Source organism: Myodes glareolus, chromosome 25, assembly GCF_982192425.1.
Source record: "Myodes glareolus chromosome 25, mMyoGla1.1, whole genome shotgun sequence".
In the NCBI taxonomy this organism is placed as follows: Eukaryota; Metazoa; Chordata; class Mammalia; order Rodentia; family Cricetidae; genus Myodes; species Myodes glareolus.
In genome coordinates this window covers 27,429,476-27,450,114 of record NC_142050.1, presented here as the reverse complement: position 1 = coordinate 27,450,114, position 20,639 = coordinate 27,429,476, and the positions used below count along the sequence as shown (strand labels likewise).

Genomic DNA, 20,639 nt, shown 5'->3' with positions numbered 1-20,639 from the left:
TCACTTCCTGAGACCGTGTTACAGGTTAGAGAAGCTGAACAAAGAGACAATGAGTTGAGAAGACTTGAATCGTCTTACGGGAATTAAAAGGTTATCAGCTCTGGGTTGAATTCCGGTTCCATCGTTTATTAGCTGTTTCAACTTCGGCGTGTGACCCCCTCCTGTTGTGTAAAATGGGACTGTACCTCTGCCCACTTCAAACAGGTATATCCTTGAGCATTCACTGGTACCTATCAGTTGAGTGGCCTCGCGCAAGTCACAGAACTTTTGGCGGGGAAAACGGAGGCTGCAGTTCTGCGAATTGGCTTTCGCTCTCGTAGCACCTGCCTTGCGCTTCTCCAGAGTTTAAGCAACTAAAGCGCACTTGGCCGGATACAGCAATGAGAAAAGCTGGGGTTAAAGTGATATAGGATCGAGGGGCGGGGTTGGGGAGGGTGGGGACGGACGAAGACTTGTGGGTGGGGCTTTGCGTTGGGTTTGCATGCAAGTACAGGATTGGTCGAGGATAGACTTCAACGACCCCCACACTTATGAGCCCGCCCTAGGATTCACTGTGCTTGTGCACGTTCCGTTTGCACCGTCGCGAACCCACTACGTGACCTTATGACGTGTGTCGCACTCACGTTGCCTGTGCGTCAACGGCTGGCAACCGCTGGTAACCGCTGATTAACTCCAGGTATCTGCGGGAGTTGTCTCGGTCAGCGAGCATCCTAGACCTGTGTGCGTCGTGCAGTTGAAGCACCTGAGGACCCTGCTGAGCCCTCAGGTAACGAATCGGGTGACTCTTCCAGTCCTCGGCCACGGGGCGTTCCAAAAGAAAAAAAGTGGGGTAACAGAAGTTTATAATGTTGAGCGCCTACTGTGTGCAGAAGATTGTGAAAGATCTTTCAGTAGGCGACATGAATTGCTAAAGACCGCAAACTTCCATTGCATCGCATACATCATTTGAGTGCCAGGCCCCAAGCTTAGGTTCTAAGGGGTCGAGTTATGTCACAGGCTATGAGGGAGAGGCGCATATCTAGACAACGACCATAAATCTACACAGGATGAAATAAGCGCAAGGCTGACGCTTCATTTGAATCGTGAAAGTGTGTCTCAGATTCAGAAGCGGCTGGGCTCTAGAAGAGGAGCCCCAAACCATGAAGGATAGGTTTGGGGGTGACGGGATCGGAGTTCAGGTTTAGCGCTGATTTGACCAAATGGTATCTCTGGCTTTAACCCTCATCACACGTGGCCTTTCTGGCATTAGCTTCGTCATTTGGGAAAGAAAAGCCGTAATGAGAGCAACTCCAAGAACCTTAGGAGAGAGTTAAGTGAAGTTCAACACACACACACACACACACACACACACACACACTATAAACAGGGTTCGGTGGCACCAAAGGCCGGAAATCCCAGCAAGTGAAGACAAGAGGGTCAGGAGTGCATTCTTGGCTATACAGAGAATTCAAGGCCAGCCTGGGCTGCATGAGACTATCTTGAAAAAAGAAAAGAAAAATTGGGCCAGTGAGACGGTTCAGTAGATAAAGGCACTTACCACTAAGCCTGACTCCCTGGGTTTGAGCCCCGAGACCCACACAGTGGAAGGAATGAATCCATTCATGCAAGTTACCCTCTGACCTCCACACATGCGCCACCCCACCACACACAATAAATACATGTAAGGAAAACATTCTTTTAACTTTCTTTTTTAAAATTTATTCTTTGTGTCTTTCATATCATGCATCTCGATCTCACTCATTTCCCTTTCCCTTGCATCCGGCCTCTTCCCTGGCAACCTACCCCCACCCCCTCACCCCCTACTCCCCCACACACAATAAAATTTAAGATAAAAAAGGAAAAACAAAAAAGGAAGAAGGGGGAAATCTCGTCATGGAAGCTGCAGTGTCGCACAGAGAGTCACACGGTATTCTCCTTTGTCCATACATCTTTACATGTGTGGGTTCATCACAGAGATTCATTGGCTTCGTTCGAGGCCCCTGGTCTCGGCTACACTACCAACACTGGGGCCTCACCGGGACTCTTCCTGGATATCCTGTTGCTGCCCTGGGTCATGGAGCTGTAAGGGACAAATGGAAAGGACATTATGAACTGGACAGCTGTATGAAGAATGATAGACAGCAGGGAAGGACATCGAAATGGACAGGACAGGCTGACAACACAGATAAAGTTGGCAGTGGGGGAGATGGCTCTTCATGAGCATGAGATCTCCAGCATCCACTTGAAAGCTAGGCACACCTGTAATCGCGGTGCTGGGGAGGCAGAGACAAGTGGGTCCCTGGAGCTCACTGGCCATCCAGCCTAGCCAGATTTCTGCGCTCCAGGTTCAGTGAGAGAAGAGACCCTGTCCCAAAAAGAACTTCTCAGCCACTCTCTCGGAATGTTGTTGCCATTCTCCCAGGAATTCTAACTCAGCATATGCTATGTTTCTTGTTCCGTCTTGTTTGCCTTTCTAGCTTCTTCTGTGTCTCCTGCTCCATGAACATTCTAGATGACATCTTCAGATCCATCCTGAGCTCACTGGCTCACTCTTTTCCTTGTCTGCTGCTTATGCCACAAGAGGAACTTGTCCTTGTTCAGTGTCACAGGCTTCACTCCCATAAGATTTGATTTGATTCTCTTTCCAGTGTGCCCAGCCACTCCAGTCTTTCCTTAGTTAATTTTCCATGTCATCTTTATATCTTCAAATATGTAATATTTAATTTTATTGAAAAACATTATCTATAACTGCTATTTTTAATATCTAAAATGCTTAAAGACCTAAAATTATTGTTTATAATTACAATTTATTCTTTCATACTGGTTGTGTTATATTGCATGTGCTTGCACACATACACCCACATGTCACTCTGAAGGCAGTCTCTACTTGTTTTCCTGCTGAGATGGTTGTTTGCTTCTGTAGCAGTCAGAATCCATATTAAGGCTGTGCTCCACTTGCTTTGGTGCCCTTTGCTACAGAACGGGGGCCGGGTTTACTCAGAGACTCTGACTCAGCCCATCCACGTGCTGAAGGGCCCGAGGCTCATTTTCGGGTTCATGTGTTCGCCTTCAGAGCAGCACCCCCTTTCCTGCTGCTCAGATTTTAGCTTCTTAGCCTTTGCTCTTCTGTCTGTTCTCTTTTTTTAAAATTTTTTATTTATTTATTTTGGATTTTCAAGACAGTGTTTCTCTGTAGCTTTGGAGCCTGTCCCGAAACTAGCTCTTGTAGCCCAGGCTGGCCTTGAACTCACAGAGATCCTGGGATTAAAGGCGTGCGCCATCACCCGCCCGGCGAAAAAATGTCATTTTACTGATTTGTTTTGTTTTGTTTGTCTTTTTAAATTTTTTAAAAGAGGGATGGGTAGCATAGAGATGGGGAACATTCTTAGTGATTTCGTCACATGAACTGAGCAGTGCATGAAAAGAAAAAGTATGTTCTGGGTCCAGGTTCAAGTTGTAATTTAACTGAAGGACCCTCAGGAATATCTCAGTCTGGGGCCTGGGGAAATGGTTCTGTGGATAAGGGTGCTTGTTGCCAAGCCTGATGACCTGAGTTCAGTCTTCAGAGCCCACATGAATAGACAAACACATGCTAAATAAACAAATGTGAAAAAGTAATTATATAGATATATATTACAGGGTTTCTCTGTGCAGCCCTGGCTATCCTGGAACTCACTTTGTAGACCAGGATAGCCTCAGACTCACAGAGATCCACCTGCCTCTGCCTCTTGAGTACTGGGATTAAAGGTGTGTGCTACCACTGCCCGACAAAAAAATATACTTTAAAAAGAATATCAGTCTAAGAGTTGAGAAGATAACTCATTTGGTAAAGTGCTTGCTGTTCCAGTAGGGGGACCTGAGTTTGAGCCCCAGAACATTCAGCAAGAAAGTGAAGCATTACACACTCAAATCCCAGAACTGGAGAGGCAGAGACAGGCAGACCCCTCGGGCTCAGCCCAGCTTACTTGGTAAATTCCAGGACCAACCTGAGATCCTGGTTCAAGAAAGAAAGGGTGGAAGCAGCTGAGGAATGACACCTGAGCGTGTCTTCTGGCCTGCTCACATGTACAAGCACAGTCATGTGGACACACGCAGTCACACGAGCACCCACAGTCTGTGCGTGCACACACACCCCTTAGTTTGTTTACAGCTGAAGAACTGGATGCCACTCTTTGTATACTGTGCAGGGTGATGTTGTAGGTCTGGAGCGAGGTGGAGGGAAGACAGAGGTGATGGTGACCGAGGGTGTGACGACTGTGGCCTACACCCTGGACGAGGGCCTGATTGAGTTTGGAACAGCCATCGATGACGGCAACTACACCCAGTGAGAGGCTGCTGACAACCAGTGTGGTGGTGAGCCATGTGGGCATAGGGACCGCCTGCAGTGACTGCTCAGTAGGACCCTGCAATCATGGGAGGAGCCTTTCTTCCCCCCTCCTGCTGCCCCAGCAGCACTAGGGTTCCTCTCTGCTCCTAGAGATCCTGCTTCACTCCTGTGCTTTCTTCCCTCCCTCTCCAGGGCAACAGCCTTCTTGGAGACCCTGGAGATGACCCCAGAAACAGAGGCAACGTAGAAAACCTTGAGCAAACTGGCCCTGGAGGCAAGGCAGCTCCACACTGCTGAGAGGTGAGAGTGCATGGAACTGAATGCTGGCATCTAGGAGGCCTGTGGGTAGTCACCTATGGGCTGCTTCTGTCCTGTGTGTGGGCACTGCTCCCCACACACCCCACTGACAGTATGAGCCTCCCCGGTGCACTTACTGCAAACACCCTCCTACTCTAGATCAATATATCTTTTAAAAAATAGTTTTAAATTCTGTGAATAAGAATGTCAATGTGTGGGTTTGTGCACATGAGTGCCAGTGCCTGCCAAGGTCAGAAGAGAGTGTTGAACCTCCTGGAGCTGGAGTTCCAGGCGGTCTTGAGCCACCTTGATAAAGGTGCTGGAAGCAAACTCCAGTCTCCACAAGAGCAGTCCACACTCCTGATTGCAGAGCCGTCCCTAATATGAATACGCCCTAATGTTTTAGCTTCTCCTTTACAAAGTTCTCCTTTAACAGGTTGTTTCTTGTTTGTATTATTCCTGTTTATATATTTAAGGTTTTATGTTTTTAAGATTTAGTTACTTTGAGCTGGGTGTGTTTTAGTCACTTTTCTATTACTGTGGCAAAACACCGTGACCAAGGCAGCCTATAAAAGCAGCACGAAATGAGCTTACAGTTCCATGGGGTTAGAATCCATGATGGGTGCAGTGCAGGCATAGCGGCCTGGACAGCTGAGAGCTCACATCTTGGAACCAGCAAACACAGCACTGGAGATGGCAGAAAGCTTTTGAAACCTCAAAGCCTCACCCTCACCCCTTTTCCAACAAGGCCACACTTCCCAATCCTTCCCAAACAGTTCCACCTCCTGGGGACCAAACCTTCAAACATCTGAGCCTGTGGGAGGCAGTCTCATCTACACTGCCACATGTGTCTGTGTGAGGGTCCATGTGTGGGTATGGCCACATGAATGATGGTCCCTGCAGAGGCCAGAGGTATAGGATTCCCCTGGAGTGAGAGCTTCAGGCAGTTGTGAGCCTTCATTTGTAGGTACTGGGAATTGAACTCAGGTCCTCTGCAAGAGCAGTACACACTCTTAACCACTAAGCCATCTCTGCAGCCTGCCCAAGCATTTTAAACGTACCTCTGTGTCTTTCCTGGGTGTGGCACAGAGGTAATGAACACATTTGGGACCTCAGATTCCTTGAGATCAAACATTGGTTCAACTTTTCATCTTGTATACACTTAGGTCATTCATCCTTTCCAACCCTGGGATTTGGTTTTCTTCATATAAACTGGGGGCACTAATGACAGCATTTACCACACGTATTAGAAAGGAGAGTGGCAATGGTTATGGTGGTGAAGAACAAGAAAATCTGCAAAAGACTTAGATGTAAGGACTCAGTAATGTCAGCTGCTTCCCAGAAACAGTTTGAGCTTTTTCATATACACCCCTCCTCCCTTGACCCCATGTTAACTGTCTGCAAGTCCTAAGGACCCTACCTTGTCTGTCTGTCTGTCTGTCTGTCTGTCTGTCTGTCTGTCTATTTACCTCTCCCCCCTCTCTCCCCCTTCCCTCCCTTTTTCTCTCTATTTGTCTACTTTTTACCTTTTAAGGTGTATTTTATTTTTACATGTATGACTGTTTTGCTTTACATAGGTACCCATGTATGCCTGGCACCCATGGAGGCCAGAAGAGGGCATCAGATCCCCTGAAACTGGAGTTACAGATGGCTGTGAGCCGCCTTGTAGGTGCTGGGAACCAAATTCTAGTCCTCTACAAGAGCAACAAATGCTCTTAACTGTTAAACCATCGTTCCAGCCCCAGTCTTGTTTTTTTGTCTTGTTTTTTCAGATTTTGTTTTTAAGCAAAGTCTTGTGTAGCCCATGCTGGCCTCAAATTTCAGATATAGTCAAGGATGACCTTGGAGTTCTGATCCTCCTGCCTCTTCCTCTCAGTGCTGAGATTGCAGGCTTGCACTGCCTTGCCTAGTTTATTCAGTGGTGGGGATCAAACCCAGAGCTTAGTGAACACTAGAGTGCTCAACCAACTGAGCTACATCCCAGCCTAGGTCTTAGTCTTCACACATATTCCAGGTCTGATATCTGGCCTGGCCATACGACCACCAGTGCAGACCACCAGCATCTCCCACCCTCAGTCGTACAAAAGACTCTTCCTTAGCCTTACTGATGTTAGCCTTGTCCTTCAAAATCTGTCCATCACACAGTGGGGACCCACAGTGTAGACCAAGTTGACCTCAAACTCAGTGATCTGCTCAGATTCCCCAGTGCTTAGGTTAAAAACCTGTGCCATGACATTTGACCTATTTTTTTTTAACTAAGGGGCTAGAGAGATGGCGCATCAGTTAAGAGCACTAGTTGCTCTTCCAGAGGTCCAGGATTCGATTCCCAGGACTCACCTAGAATCTTATAGTCTTCTGTAACTCCAGTCCTTGTGATCCAATGCCCTCTTCTGGCCTTGGGGAAAACCAGGCATGCATGTGGTGTACAGACCACATGGAACATAGACATATATGCAGACAAAATGCCCACACACATAAAATGAACATTTTTTTTAAACCATCAATATAGGACCAGCAAGATGGCTCAGTGGTTAAAAGGTCTTGCTGCATAAGCTACTACTGATGAGCGTTCAATCCCCAGAACCCACAGTAGATGGAGAGAATCAACTCCACAAACACAGCATAACACAGGCATGCCTGCATTCACCCACATATAATACATGCACACAAACAATAACTAAAATAATTTTTAAGACAATCAATTAGAGGCTGGAGAGATGGCTCAGTGGTTAAGAGCACTGGCTGATTTTCCAGAGGTCCTGAATTCAATTCCCAGCAACCACATGGTGGCTCACAACCATCTGTAATGAGATCTGGTGCCCTTTTCTGGCATGCAGGCATACATGCAGGCCAAATACTATATACATAATAAATAAATAAATATTATTTTTTTTTAAAAAAGACTATCAATTAGAGGCCTGGGGCTTGCCTAGCACACGTGATGCCTGGCTTTGATCCCCAGCACCACATATGCAAGACATTATAGCACATGCCTATAATTTCAGCATTTAGGAAGTGGAGGCAGGAGGATCAGAAACTCTTTGACTATATAATGAGTTCATGACCAGCATGGGCTACATGAGACCCTGTACATAAGACAACAACCATAAACCTGCTGTGTTGTTTTTGCCTAGAATTTTCCAGTAGTTTACTCTTATATTCCATATAAAACCTAGAATGCTTGCTGTGGCCAGGGGTGCAAGTATTTGCTTCTGCTTCTTTCTTAGGCCAGTTATCTGCTCGCCCAGCAGTTTCTAGCCACATCGTACCCCTTGGCTCTGAGCATGCCCTCCTCATCCTTGCTGGGCGTGTGTTGCACAGCCATCCGCTCTGCCATGACTTAACTCCCTTAACTTTTTTTCGATTGGCATAGATTAAGCATATACACTAATAGATTTCCTTATGGTGTGTAATTCATTTTTACCATATTCACCCCATTGCCCTCTCCTGTCCCCTCTCACTGCCTCTGATCCCCTTCTTCCCAGCTAGCCCCTCTGCTACCTTTGGCTTTTAATGATTCCGTGAGTTTCTTTTAGAGTTGCTTACAGGAGCATGGGTGGGTGAGGGGTTGCTTACAGGGGTGTGAGAGAGGGGTTGCTTACAGGAGTATGGGTCGGTGAGGGGTTGCTTACAGGGGTGTGAGTGAGGGGTTGCTAGCAGGGATGTGGGTAAGAGGTTGCTTACAGGGGTGTGGGTGAGGGGTTGCTTACAGGGGTGTGGGTGAGGGGTTGCTTACAGGGGTGTGGGTGAGGGGTTGCTTACAGGGGTGTGGGTGAGGGGTTGTTTACAGGGATGTGGGTGAGGGGTTGCTTACAGGCTCATGGGTGGGTTGCTTATAGAAGTGTCTTTCTCTCCCCCACCAACCATTAACTGCCCTTAGATCCTGAGGGAGGGCTGTGGCCTCTTGAGTGTCTCCATCCCCATAACAGGCTATGTCAGTCCCCATATGGCAGAGCCATGTCATACCTGGAAGACAACATCCTCCCTTTCTTCCAACTCTTACATTCTTCCCATTCCCTCTTCCATGATGTCCCCTGAACTTTGATACATATGTGCCATTTTAGGCTGAGCATTCAACAGTCTCCCACCCTCATTACTCTGACCAGTTATGTCCCTGCAGTTACATCTACCACTACACGAAGAAGCTCCTCTGACCAATGCTGACTGCAGCACCAATCGAGGGCATGAACGTAATTATTTGGAAGGCAGTCTGGTGAGCACATCATGTGCATTTAGCAAAAAGTAACAGCAGTCACTTCCCAGCTAGGGCCTGTGACTTCCCGATCACAGACTCTGGGCCAGTTTTACAGCTCCAGATGTGAATTCCCTTTTACAGGGCAAGCCTGGAATCCAACAAGAAAACCCTTGGTTCCCTCCTTAACAGATTTGTCACTTTAGCAGTGAGCATATTTTTGCCTGACCAGTGACTAGCTGCTTCTTGTGTTCCGGTCCCAGTCAGTTTCAGTGGTCTCGGCCCCTGTGACAGCTGCTCATTTTACTCTTCATTCTCTCCCTGAGAGCAAGGCTTTTACCTTCCTGTGCCTCTGTGGGCTTTCTGTGACAGTCAGCAGTGTCGGCGCACACTAGATGCCACTACCTGTTTATTGAACCAGTGACTGAATGACAGCCCTGTACTACTGTAACGTGGTATCATTGCCTCTGTACTGACTGAATGACAGCCCTGTACTACTGTAACGTGGTATCATTGCCTCTGTGCTGACTGAATGACAGCCCTGTACTACTGTAACGTGGTATCATTGCCTCTGTGCTGACTGAATGACAGCTCTGTACTACTGTAACGTGGTATCATTGCCTCTGTACTGACTGAATGACAGCCCTGTACTACTGTAACGTGGTATCATTGCCTCTGTGCTGACTGAATGACAGCCCTGTACTACTGTAACGTGGTATCATTGCCTCTGTGCTGCAGGTGCTTTTCTGCTTTGGGTCATGTGGCAAAAGCTCGATTGCTGCATGAGACCAATGAGATTGCAGATCAGGTGTCCAGGGAATATGCAAGTATCGTCCTCTTGCTTCATTCAGTCTCCCAAGCTGGAGTTTCTGTTAGTTTTCTTCCTGATTCCTACTTTCCCAGCCTCTCTAGCTTCCACCCTACCCACTTTGGAATTGCCTGTGAAACCTTAGGCTGCTAAGTCCCTTAAAGATCCTTAGCTTCTCAAGTCTGCTAGCCCCCATGTCCTCCTGGCCTCCCTGTGTCCACCTGCGCCGAATGACCAAACCTCCTTTTCCCTGTAGGGTGGAGAAGGAACTGACTTCTATCAGGTCCGAGCATGACTGGCCATGCTGGAAAAGAACTACAAACTGGCAGAGATGATCTTCTTGGAACAGGTAAGGGGAGGTGAGGAGCAGGAAGGAAGAGGGGATTTGGGAGGGGAAAAAGGCTGAAAGACCAAGACTTCCAAAAGTTGGGAGAGAGCTTTTAGGTTTAGAGAGTTCATCCCATGCCTTCTTTAGGTTTTTCAGTTTCTCCTCTGTTAGTCTTTTTTTTTTTTAAGACAAGGTTTGTCTATGTAGCTTTGGAGCCTGTCCTGGAACTCGCTCTATAGATCAGGCTGGCCTCAAACTCACAGAGGTCCACCTGCTTCTGCCTCTCAAGTGCTGGGATTAAAGGTGTGCGCCATCTAGGCAAACATCCTTCTTTGGTTTTAATTTCTTCTTCCTTTCAAAAAGTATCTTAGCTCCTATCTACTCCAGAACGTGTCTTTGCAACCTTTTATTTCATTTATTTATTTGTTTGTTGGTTTGTTTATTGGTCTTTGCAATTTTATGCACAAGGTAGATCCAAGTTTTTGTGGCACCCAAAACACATAGTGTGAGGAGCCTTCATTAAGATAAATTGCTCTGAGTACCTGTGCAAACAAGGAGCCCAGTAGTCTATAATAAATTTATCACTGAGTCAGGTGCATAGCTCAGTGGTTGATCTTGGGCTTAAAATGTGCAAAGCACTCAGTTCAGTTTTTGATGCACACACACACACAGCATGTTCATGCCTGGCATCTTAGACAGTCTGAGCAGGATGTATCGATGCTCTGCCTTCCCGGGGTCCTCTTTCTTTTGTGTGAATGCTCTTAACCCTTAGAATGCAGTGGAGGAGGCCATGGACATGTACCAGGAGCTACAATGCTGGGATGAGTGTGTCACTGTGGCAGAGGCCAAGGTATTGTTCTGTCTTCTCTGCATGATTGTTCATGACTTGGCATCACCAATTTTAGCTGTCTTTCTAAGGAAGCCATAGGATCTGGAATGGGGCTGGGGCTGGCTGATAAGGTGAGGGATTAACATATTGGTGGAATGGGTGGAATGGGAGGAGCCACACTGTCCCAGAAGAGGAGCAGAAGAGACATGGAATCCCTACCTCCCTCTGTGATGTCCAGGGACACCAGCCCTGGAAAAGCTGCGAAGGGATTACTATCAATGGTTAATGGACACACAACAAGAGGAGCGAGCAGGTGAACTGAAGGAGAGTCAAGGGGATGGGCTGGCAGCCATCAGCCTCTACCTCAAGGCTGGGCTCCCTGCCAAAGCTGCGTGGCTGGTGCTGACCCGCGAGGAGCTGCTGGCCAACACAGAGCTGGTAGAACATATCACCATGGCCCTCATCAAGGGGGAGCTCTACGAAAGGGTATGTGGGCTGCCTCTTCCCAGTCATTATCCACCCAAGGAGACCTGGGGGTCCATAACTCTCCCTGACTGCCAGCATTTCTTCTTTGGGGAGCTGATTCCTGACTCTGTGTTCAGAGTTTCATTGTAGTCATGTGTTGGCAGGCCGGTGATCTCTTTGAGAAGATTCGAAACCCACAGCGGGCCCTTGAGTGCTACTGTAAAGGCAATGCATTCATGAAAGGTACTAGGTGCTCATCAGCTGTCTTTACCACTGTACGCTCCTGCCCACCCAGTATCCCAGCATCTCCTTGGTGACATCTCTTCAGGCTGACTGGCTTTGTTTCCTCTGCATTCCTCCACTTGTCACCCATCCGTCCGTACTTCATCTCCCTGTTCTGTTTCCCTGGGTCCCATCCCTGGGATTCTGAGCCAAGTGCCTCTTCTGTCCGTGGTAGCGGTTGAGCTGGCACAACTGGCTTTCCCGTGAAGGTTGTGAGGCTGGAGGAGGCCTGGGGGTGGTACTACCTGGTGCAGCAGAAGCAGCTGGATGCAGCCATCAATCTCTACATTGAAGTCAGGTATGGCAGCACAGGGCACAGGGATCTGGGCATGACGTGGGAAACTGTGGGTGAAGGAGGACGGCACGGCCTAAAGGAAGAGATCTCAGAATGTAGGTTAGGATGTGCTTGGGGTCTCTATTCTTCCATCCCCCTCTCTCCTCATACATATTAATGTCTTCCCTGACTATGCCAGGTGCTCCATTAAAGCAATTGAGGCTGCTCCGGGTGCCCGCCAGTGGAAGAAGGCAATTTATATATTAGATCTCCAGGACCGAAACACTGCGTCTAAATACTATCCTCGTGTGGCCCAGCACTATGCGTCTCTGCAGGAGTATGAGGTGAGGAGAAGTCCCGTTTCTGCAGCTCTGAAGCAGTGCAGGGCGGGAAGGACGTCCCCTAGAACAAGATATGGGGCAGCTCACCAAGCTCTTCCTGCTGGAGCGCAGCCATCACGTCCCTACCATCATCCCAGCATGGCACAAATATGATCTCTAGCTCCCTTTCCTGTGCCAGCTCAAATGATTCTTCATGACTGACTCTAGCATAGCTAGTGTAGATTGCTCTATGTGGCAGAAATGTGAGGCCCTTTAAGTTCCACCTGAATAGGTGGCTCAGCAGTTGAGAATACTTGTGTACAACTGGGAGAACCTACGTGGTCTCACACATGCCTGTAGCCCCAGAGCTGTGGGGGTGAAGCCCTACTGGGGCTTGCTGGCCACCAGCCTAGCTAAAAGACACATGCTCCAGCTTCAGAGACCAACCTGCCTCAAAGAAACAAGGCAGAGGGCAATAGAATTAACACTCTGTGCTCTTGCTCCTGTGTTTATGTGTGTGCCTAACACATGTGCATACACCACACATACATGCACCACACACACACACACACACACACACTGCTTTGATCTAGTGTTTCTCCTAGAGACACATTTTCTTGTACTCATCTTTCCTGCAGTATCACTACAAAGTGGTGGGCCAGGCTCTCCACCACCCCTGTTGACATCTTTGCAATTTCAGATTGCTGAGGAGCTCTACACCAAAGGAGACCGGACCAAAAATGCTGTAGACATGTAGACCCAGGCTGGCCACTGGGAGCAAGCCCACAAGGTAATGAATGAGCAGTGTCCATGAGGAAAGAACTCTGCGTTAGTGGCCACCATGTTGCCTCACTCCTTGATCTCCGATACCCCTCCTTTACTAGTTCCCTGAAAGCTAAGAAAGTACTAAAATACAGCCTTGACAGTTTGGATCCTGTCCCTTAGCCCGCACTTCAGCTTGTGGACCTGGGAGCCAGGCATTCTGAACTACCATTCCAAAGCCCCTGGTCCCTTGATAGCGCTGTCATCTCCCCTACACTGCAGACCTCAGTAGAGTAAGCAGAGGCGTGGTAATGCAGCGTGTCCTACATATCTGTCTCTCAGGCCTCGGCAGAATGGAGCTCTTCATGGGCTCCTGATGGTCATGACATTGCCTGGACTGAGAGTGGCAGTAACTAAATGCCCGTGATTGTTGGGCGGACTCAGAGTTTCCATGTGGCCTGGCACCTGAACCTCTGGGTTCCATGTTCACAGCTGGCAATGAAATGCATGCAGCCAGAGGATGTGTCAGTGCTGTACATCACCCAGGCCCAGGAAATGGAGAAACAGGGCAAGTACCGAGAGGCTGAACGGTGAGTGTGGAGAAGGGATGGGGCTGAGGCATCAGTGTGGAGAAGGGATGGGGCTGAGGACTTGTGGCCTCCTCCCAGAAGCAGTGGCAGCAGGGATCTAGCTGTAGGAGGCTCCAGGTGCATCCCCTGTCCTCAGGCTGTATGTGACAGTGGAGGAGCCTGACCTTGCCATCACCATGTTCAAAAAGCACAAGTTTTATGATGATATGATCCGCCTGGTAGGGAAGCACCACCCAGATCTACTCAGACACACACCTTCACCTGGGCAAGGTGAGCCTTTTTACCCCTGCCCATGCCTCCCAGCCAGTATCCATCACCCCTTCCATCATTATGCACTACCCCACAGGAGCTGGACCAGCCAGTATCCATCACCCCTTCCATCATGATGCACTACCCCTCAGGAACTGGACCAGTCAGTATCCATCACCCCTTCCATCATGATGCACTACCCCTCAGGAACTGGACCAGTCAGTATCCATCACCCCTTCCATCATGATGTACTACCCCTCAGGAGCTGGACTAGCCGGTATCCGTCACCCCTTCCATCATGATGCACTGTCCTGACCGCCTCGCCAGCAAGGAAGACGCAACACCGGACTCTTCTAACTGCGGTTTATTCAGAACCCTTGATTAATCTTCTGACCTCTCACCCTGGGCAAAGCCAGCCCACAGCTTAAATAACCTCTGGGTAGCCAACCCCAGCAAGCCACATGGGAAATGCAGATAGGTCCAGAAATGCGGAAGCAAGCCAGATCCTTAGCATTAGCCATATATGGAGTTGTTCACGACCGAGAGCACTCAGAGCACTCACCGTGGGGAAGGTTGAAGGCGGAAACCAGCACCATCTTTAAGGTGCGGCATCACGCAGCTCTCTACAATGCACTACCCCACAGGAGCTGGAGGCAGAAGGCCGACTGCAGGAAGCCGAGTATCACTTCCCTGAAGCCCAGGAATGGAAGGCAACTGTGAACATGTACCGGTCCAGTGGGCTCTGGGAGGAGGCCTACCGGGTGAGGAGTTCATGCATCCTTCTTTCCTGGTCTTACATGACAAATTTTAACTACAGTCACAAAGACCTGAGTATTTCTGTCTGAAGTACAGCCATACTTGTCTATATAGCATTTACTTATAATTTTAAGGGCTTATGGTTTTCCTGAAGCCATCCTCTGTCCATAAACACTGTGACCCTACGTTAAGAAACCTGGAAGCTGGTCCTCTTCAGTGTTGATCTGGAGCAGGATCCTGATCCTCATCACAGCTGGGGCAGGAGGCCAGAGGCGACAGGGGGCAACTGTGCAGTGGGCAATGCTCTAACAACTTTGCTTTACAGGTGGCCAAAGCCCATGGAGGAGCCAGTGCCCACAAACACATGGCCTATCTGTGAGCAAAGAGAATGGGAGGAGAGGCTGCAGTTCGACTGCTTAACAAGCTGGGGCTTCTAGAGGCTGCCATTGACCATGCTGCTGACAACTGGTGGGTCTCAGTGCAGTCTCCTCTCCTTCAGCTCCATCCCTCTCAGAGCAGCCCACACATAAGGAAAACTGACATGCAAACTGAAAAGTAATTTCAAAAGCTGAAGCAGAAGTAAAAACATGTGAGCTAGGCATGGTGGTACCAGTGTATAATCCTGCCACTTCCAGGTGGAGGCAGAAGGATCAGAGGTTCAAGGCCAGCTTTAGCTACATAGTAAGTCTGAGGCCATCCTAGACTATATGATACCATGCTTCAACAAAACAAACTAAAGAGTGAAAAATTGGCCAGGCATTATAATAATGCATAATTTTGGGGTTTTTTTGTCGTTGTTGGTGGTGGGGTTTTTTGTTTGTTTGTTTTGAGACAGGGTTTCTCTGTGTAACAGTCCTAGCTATCTTGGAACTCACTTTGGCTGGCCTTGAACTCAGAGATCCACCTGCCTCTGCCTCCTGAGTGCTGGGACTGAAGGCATGTGCCATCACTGTCTGGCACAAGTAGATCTCTATGAGTTCAAGGCTGGCATGGTCTACGCAGTGAGTGAGTGAGTCTCAGGCCAGGCAGCCAAGGTTACATAGTGAAACCCTGTATCAAGAGAGAGAGAGAGAAGGAAAGAAAGAGAACATAGCAGAGAGAGATCTTTGGAAGGGAGGTGTTTTATCAGTGGTTCTAGAGAGACAGGTGGGGCAGGAACAACACGAAAAGTTAGAACCTAAGTTAGGGCTTAGGGAGGCCATGGGGCGGGGGAGGGTTGGGGCAAGTGGGTGAAGCCTGAAGATTTCAGGGGTCCTCGTGAACCCCAATCCTTGAGCTCCGGGCATTTGCACATCTAGTCCCATCCACCCGACAAGTGATCTTACGACAGCAAAGAGAGTTCAATTATTACCTTTATTGATTTTAAATTTATCCATTTATCCATTCTCACTCCCCTCCCAGATAGCTCTTTGATTGCTGAGGGTGCAGGCAGTGGCTGAGCGAAGGGGCAGCTAGGTGAAGATTTGCAGGATATAATTAATAGGGGCAGATCTCTCCTTATCTATTAACTTTATGCCTCCAAACTTGCCCAACTTTGGGGGTTTGGGGTGTGGTCCCTAGGAGAGTTCAATAAGCCTTGAACTCTTTCGACAAGCTATGTCTGGGGCTCTCCTTAGGGGAACTGTGCCGGAGCCTCCCCTTGGGGTTGTGATGGAGTCTTGCATGGTGACCTTGCTGGTTCCTCTCTAAGTGTCGGCTCCTCTCAGAATGATCACGTCTGCTCTCAGAGGGGCTGTAGTGAGTTCTCTGAGAATGACTGTGGTGGAGTCCGGAAGAAGGCCTGTGTAGCCTGGACTTAGAGGGACTGCGGTAACCCCTTCCAGAAGAGCTACGCCTTGTCCTGCCAGAAGGTCTGGAAGGGGGTCTCTCAGAGACAGTATCATGGCTCCATTCTGAAGAACTGGTCCATGTCCTCCGGATGGGACTGAGATGGCTCCTTTTTGAGGGGCTGCGGCATCTCTGAAAAGGGGGACTGTGTTGGTTACTCCCATAGAGACTGAGCCAACCCTTGGGGGAGGGATTATGTCCCCATCTCTCTGGAGAGATACTACGAGTACTCTCTGAGGAACTGCGAGGCCTTCTCCCAGAAGATGCCCATTTGCCATCTCCTTCTTGCTTAGGGGTGGAACCCGTGAACCTTTGCTTGATAACGGGTGTACTGGCCCATTTGCCATCTCCTGGTAAGCAATCATCCTCATCTTTTCCTTCGGGGTACAAGTTTTTGCTTGACCACAAATTGTCTAGACTAGACCTGTCCTCAGGCTTCTGTCTATTAATAGCAATAATTCTGTGTGCTCTTTGGAATGCCTGCTTTAGGCCCTGAAAAAGCAGCTGGATGAACTTGGGCTGGATGGATTTCTTAGGTTGTCTCTTTGAAGAAACAGTGCTGGTTTGAGCGGTTTCGCTACTCTTGCTCCTCGATGGATCTGTCGGTGTTCCAGAAGGACTCTCTTCTGTGGTTCTACTGTTTTTGTAGAGCTTTGTGTTTTGCGTTTTAAGTTCCTTGGTGATTTTCTTCATTGAATATTTTAAGTCTGAGGTCTTTCTGAGTCTTGATTTAGCCCATTTTTCATCCCGGTTACTTTCAAAGCTACTCTCTGACACGAAGAGAACCTCACAGGATTCACACTGCCCAGAGTCTTTGGCTTCTGTCTTCCCTGCCACACTATGGCTGCCCCATTGCTTTTGCCTCCTGGGAGCTGGTACAGAAGCCGGAGACTGGGGAGATCTGGACTGGAAATCTCTTGTAGAAGTTGGACTCTTGGAAGCCGGAGTATAGATTTTAGCTTTCCGTCGTGATGGTGAGGAAGGGTTCTTCCATGTGTCTTTTCTGTTTCTCCCACAATACTTTGAGACTTGAGGTCTTTTTCTAATGTGCAACCAAAGACAGGATGCAACCGAATCTCACCACGGCCTTCAGAGTTTCTTATAAGGTGGACTGGAGAATTCATAGTTTTTCTTTGCTCTGCTGTTGACATTTCGAACACTACTCAAAGGGGTTCTTCTAGAGGGAGTGCGACATCTCCTCTCGGAGAGGTTTCTAAGGGTTCTGTCAGAGGGACTTCTAGGCTTTTTCTGAGGACTGTGGCATCTCCGATGAGGTCTCTGAGACAGACTGAGATAGTTCCTTTCAGGAGGCTTATTATGATTATGATTATGATTAAGTCTTCCAGTCCCTGAAGAAGCCATGTTGTTCTTGGTTGTGATTGAAGTAACTCTGCAAGGTTATCTTCAGAAAGGATTCAGGCACGAGTGTCTCTTGGGCCTGAAATGCATGGTACATGGTCTGTCTCCTCAAAGCTGGTGTGTTCTGAATATGTCACAGTCCCTCTAGAAGAATCCCTCAGAGTATCTCTGACAGGAGCTGGCTCAGGCTCTCTAACGGGAGAGGTCACAGTCTCTCAGGGAGGAGCCAACCCAGCCCTTCTGAAAGAATAAGGGTGAGGTCTGTGCCCTGCCCCACCCCCAGGCAAACTTACTGCCACTAAGAAACTTTTAGGTTGCTCCCCACTGTGGCTGCACCCAGTCTTCCTTCTTGCCATTCCCGTAGGAAGGTTCTTTCCACCCAAATGCTTGCCCATCATAACCAAGATGTCAGCACCATGGGAGTCTTTGTATAATCAAGCAATGGTACATGGGCTGTCTCCTCAAAGCTAGTGTTTTCTGAATATGGTTTTCGGGATCTGTCAAGTCCACAGATTTCTTATCTTCACGTGATGGTCTTGGAGCCAACTCCACCGTTTTTGTATCTCCTTGTAACTCCTGCGATGGGGCTGAATGAACAGCACCTTTCATACCTTGAGTCTGTGAACCTGAAGCATTGCCACTGGAGTGACCTTTACACTGTCCGTGGCTGAGCATGGTACCTGGGCTGTCAGTTCCACATCAGTTACTTGTGCGTGCCCTTTGTGGCTGAGTCCTTTTTTCTGGAAGACCTACTGATCTATATTCAGCTCTAATACATGCTTTGGATCCTTTCTCAGTAAAGCGTTTTCTTTCTCTGAACTATGTTTATGGGAGATGGAGTGCCCATTGATATAACTAAAGGGTTGTATCTCAGACTGTAACTGCTTGTTTGCGGTAAGTTACACTGTGCCACTTCTGTCCTGCTTAATTCGAGAATTCACCCCAATGTTCACATGGACATGAAACGAAACGATGGGCCATCTGGAGATTGGTTGGTATTTTGCTCAGCACTCTGAGGGATGAGTTTAGGTAACTGAGTATTGGGGGGCCCTTGTTCAGGGACTCCTTGTACATCCACAAATGATTGAGTATTTCCCAGGTCCTTTTTCAGTGAAGCGTCTTCTTCTTTCTTGATTCCGTGGCTAGATGCGGAAGACTTGTTAAGTTACGGTCGCCCATTAAGGTGTGTGCTTGGGACCAATTCACTAAGGTTCCACCAGTGCCTCAGGAATTAAATTCCTCCCTTCTACCAGCAGAGTCTTTGTATCTTCAAGCAATGCATGGTACATGGGCTGTCTCCTCAAAGTTGGTGTGTTCTGAATATGTACCCCGAAGGTTAGGGGTAAAATGTACTGATTTATTAACTTTGCAACGGTGGATCTGGGGCCAACCCAGCAGACTGTATGTTTTGGAGTTGTGGTTCAACTATCACTTGGCCAGATGGGAGCTGTGGAGGTACACCTCTAGACTGAGCAAAAGTCCTTGTACCCAAGTAAAAGTATGGAGCAAAAGTCCTTGTACCCAAGTCAAAGCATTTTCAAAGATTCTCTTTGTAAACTGTTTTATGCTGTTCTTTTTTATTTTATGAACTGATGATGTATGCCTTTGCCAAGTTTTTTGATTGTAAAAGAATATAAATATTACGCTGAAAAAAGTAAAGTTACAGCAGCATATTCAACCACATTGAATGTGTCTGTCTGTCATTTCCTCGCCGATTCCTGAATTCTCCTGAGCCTTCGCCCTGGTTCTCCCACGGTCTGAGTGGCTCCCCTGATCCGGTCCATGGCAACTTGTGCCCGCAAAGTAGAAACCTTCTGACATATGTGTCCTTCCAGTTCTCCTTTGACTAAAGGAGAGAGCTGAAAAGTAGGCAGGGATGAGCCCTGGCTTCTGGGGGTGGATGTGGATGGTTCCTTTCAGAAGAAAGCAGGTAAACTACAGCTCCGGAATTTCCAAGTTGGAAGATAAGACAGGTTCGAGCTGTCGTTGGATGATACAGACATACTGGAGTCAGAAGAACTGCTTCTCATCATATAGTGGCAAGAAGGTGGGATAGCCTCCCGACCCACAATGTCAGAGATGGAGGAGGAAGAAAAATTTTGGGACTCTTGTGAAGTCCATTCGATAAGTGTTGACCTGACAAAAAGAAATGTTTTCATTTTCTTTGGAATCAGTAGGCACAAAATCAGTAAGAAGAGAGAGAGTGGTTGTTTCAATTCCAAAACACTTTTGGTCTAAGGGAGAGATGAAAGGAGGGGTTGCATTCACAAGCATCAGTTGTTTGTGTAAAGAATCCCTCCACCAAGAGCAAAATGTGTGAGTCAATCAGTAAAGTACATGCTATTCAAAGAGAGAAGCTGAGTTCCATCTCCAGGACCCACATGAAAATAAACGGACATAGTGCCCTAGTGCTGGGGAAGCAGAGAAAAGCAGAGAAATTATGGAGCTGTTTGTATGACTTTGGAAGTGAAGATGTCAGAAAGATGGGGGTACTCTTCAGGACACCCTCTTTTTCAATAATAATAAATCGAAGCTAGAGAAAGGAGTGTAATGGTTAATTCTTATTTCGACTTGTCTAGGCTATGGAGCCCAGCTGTTTGGTCATGTATTATTGGTCTAGAACACTTTGACAGTAATTTTACATATGATTAACATTTAGAATCAGTACACTTTGGAGCAGATTGCTTTCCATACTGCGAGTGGGCATCACCCAATCAGCTGAAGGCTTTAAGAACAGATACCAGAGCTTTCTGAAGAGGAACAAATCCTCCATAAGACAGAAGCACACAGAAGTATACCTATTTTACTAGCCTGTCCTGTCCTGCAGATTTTGTACTGGGGATAATGATATTAACTCTTACCCAAGTTTGTCTATGAATTTCAGAGGAGATATAAAAGTTTGTTTTTTTTTTTTTTTGGTTTGGTTTTGGTTTTTGAGATGGGATTTCTCTGTGTAGCCTTGGAGCCTGTTCTGGAACTCACTCTGTAGACTAGA

General features: G+C 47.8%; 1 protein-coding gene across 4 annotated transcripts; it reads left to right on the top strand.

The window, feature by feature from the left end:
* Nucleotides 1-622: 622 nt before the first annotated feature.
* Nucleotides 623-19,327, top strand: LOC146894343 (intraflagellar transport protein 172 homolog). Of its 4 annotated transcripts, none has more exons than XM_087901896.1 (11): nt 623-766; nt 4,167-4,332; nt 4,499-4,606; nt 9,860-9,952; nt 10,704-10,781; nt 10,999-11,246; nt 11,390-11,468; nt 11,683-11,805; nt 11,981-12,125; nt 12,802-12,891; nt 13,356-19,327. In XM_087901896.1, exons 6-8 carry the CDS (start codon nt 11,046-11,048, stop codon nt 11,712-11,714), a joined length of 312 nt encoding a protein of 103 aa, XP_087758022.1. In that variant the 5' UTR covers nt 623-766; nt 4,167-4,332; nt 4,499-4,606; nt 9,860-9,952; nt 10,704-10,781; nt 10,999-11,045; the 3' UTR covers nt 11,715-11,805; nt 11,981-12,125; nt 12,802-12,891; nt 13,356-19,327. The 4 variants fall into 4 exon arrangements, with proteins under 4 accessions (XP_087758022.1, XP_087758021.1, XP_087758018.1 ...); XM_087901895.1 differs by having other exon boundaries at nt 11,390-11,805; nt 13,356-13,453; nt 13,590-19,327; XM_087901892.1 differs by having other exon boundaries at nt 11,390-11,805; nt 12,802-13,453; nt 13,590-13,723; nt 13,800-19,327.
* The last annotated feature ends 1,312 nt before the right edge of the window (nt 19,328-20,639 follow it).

Coding starts and splice junctions, on each gene's coding strand:
- LOC146894343 (XM_087901892.1), top strand. CDS start 13,281: ATGCCCGTGATTGTTGGGCGGACTCAGAGTTTCCATGTGGCCTGGCAC. Junction 13,454..13,589: donor AAGTACCGAGAGGCTGAACG/GTGAGTGTGGAG, acceptor CCCTGTCCTCAG/GCTGTATGTGACAGTGGAGG. Junction 13,724..13,799: donor CACACCTTCACCTGGGCAAG/GTGAGCCTTTTT, acceptor ACTACCCCACAG/GAGCTGGACCAGCCAGTATC.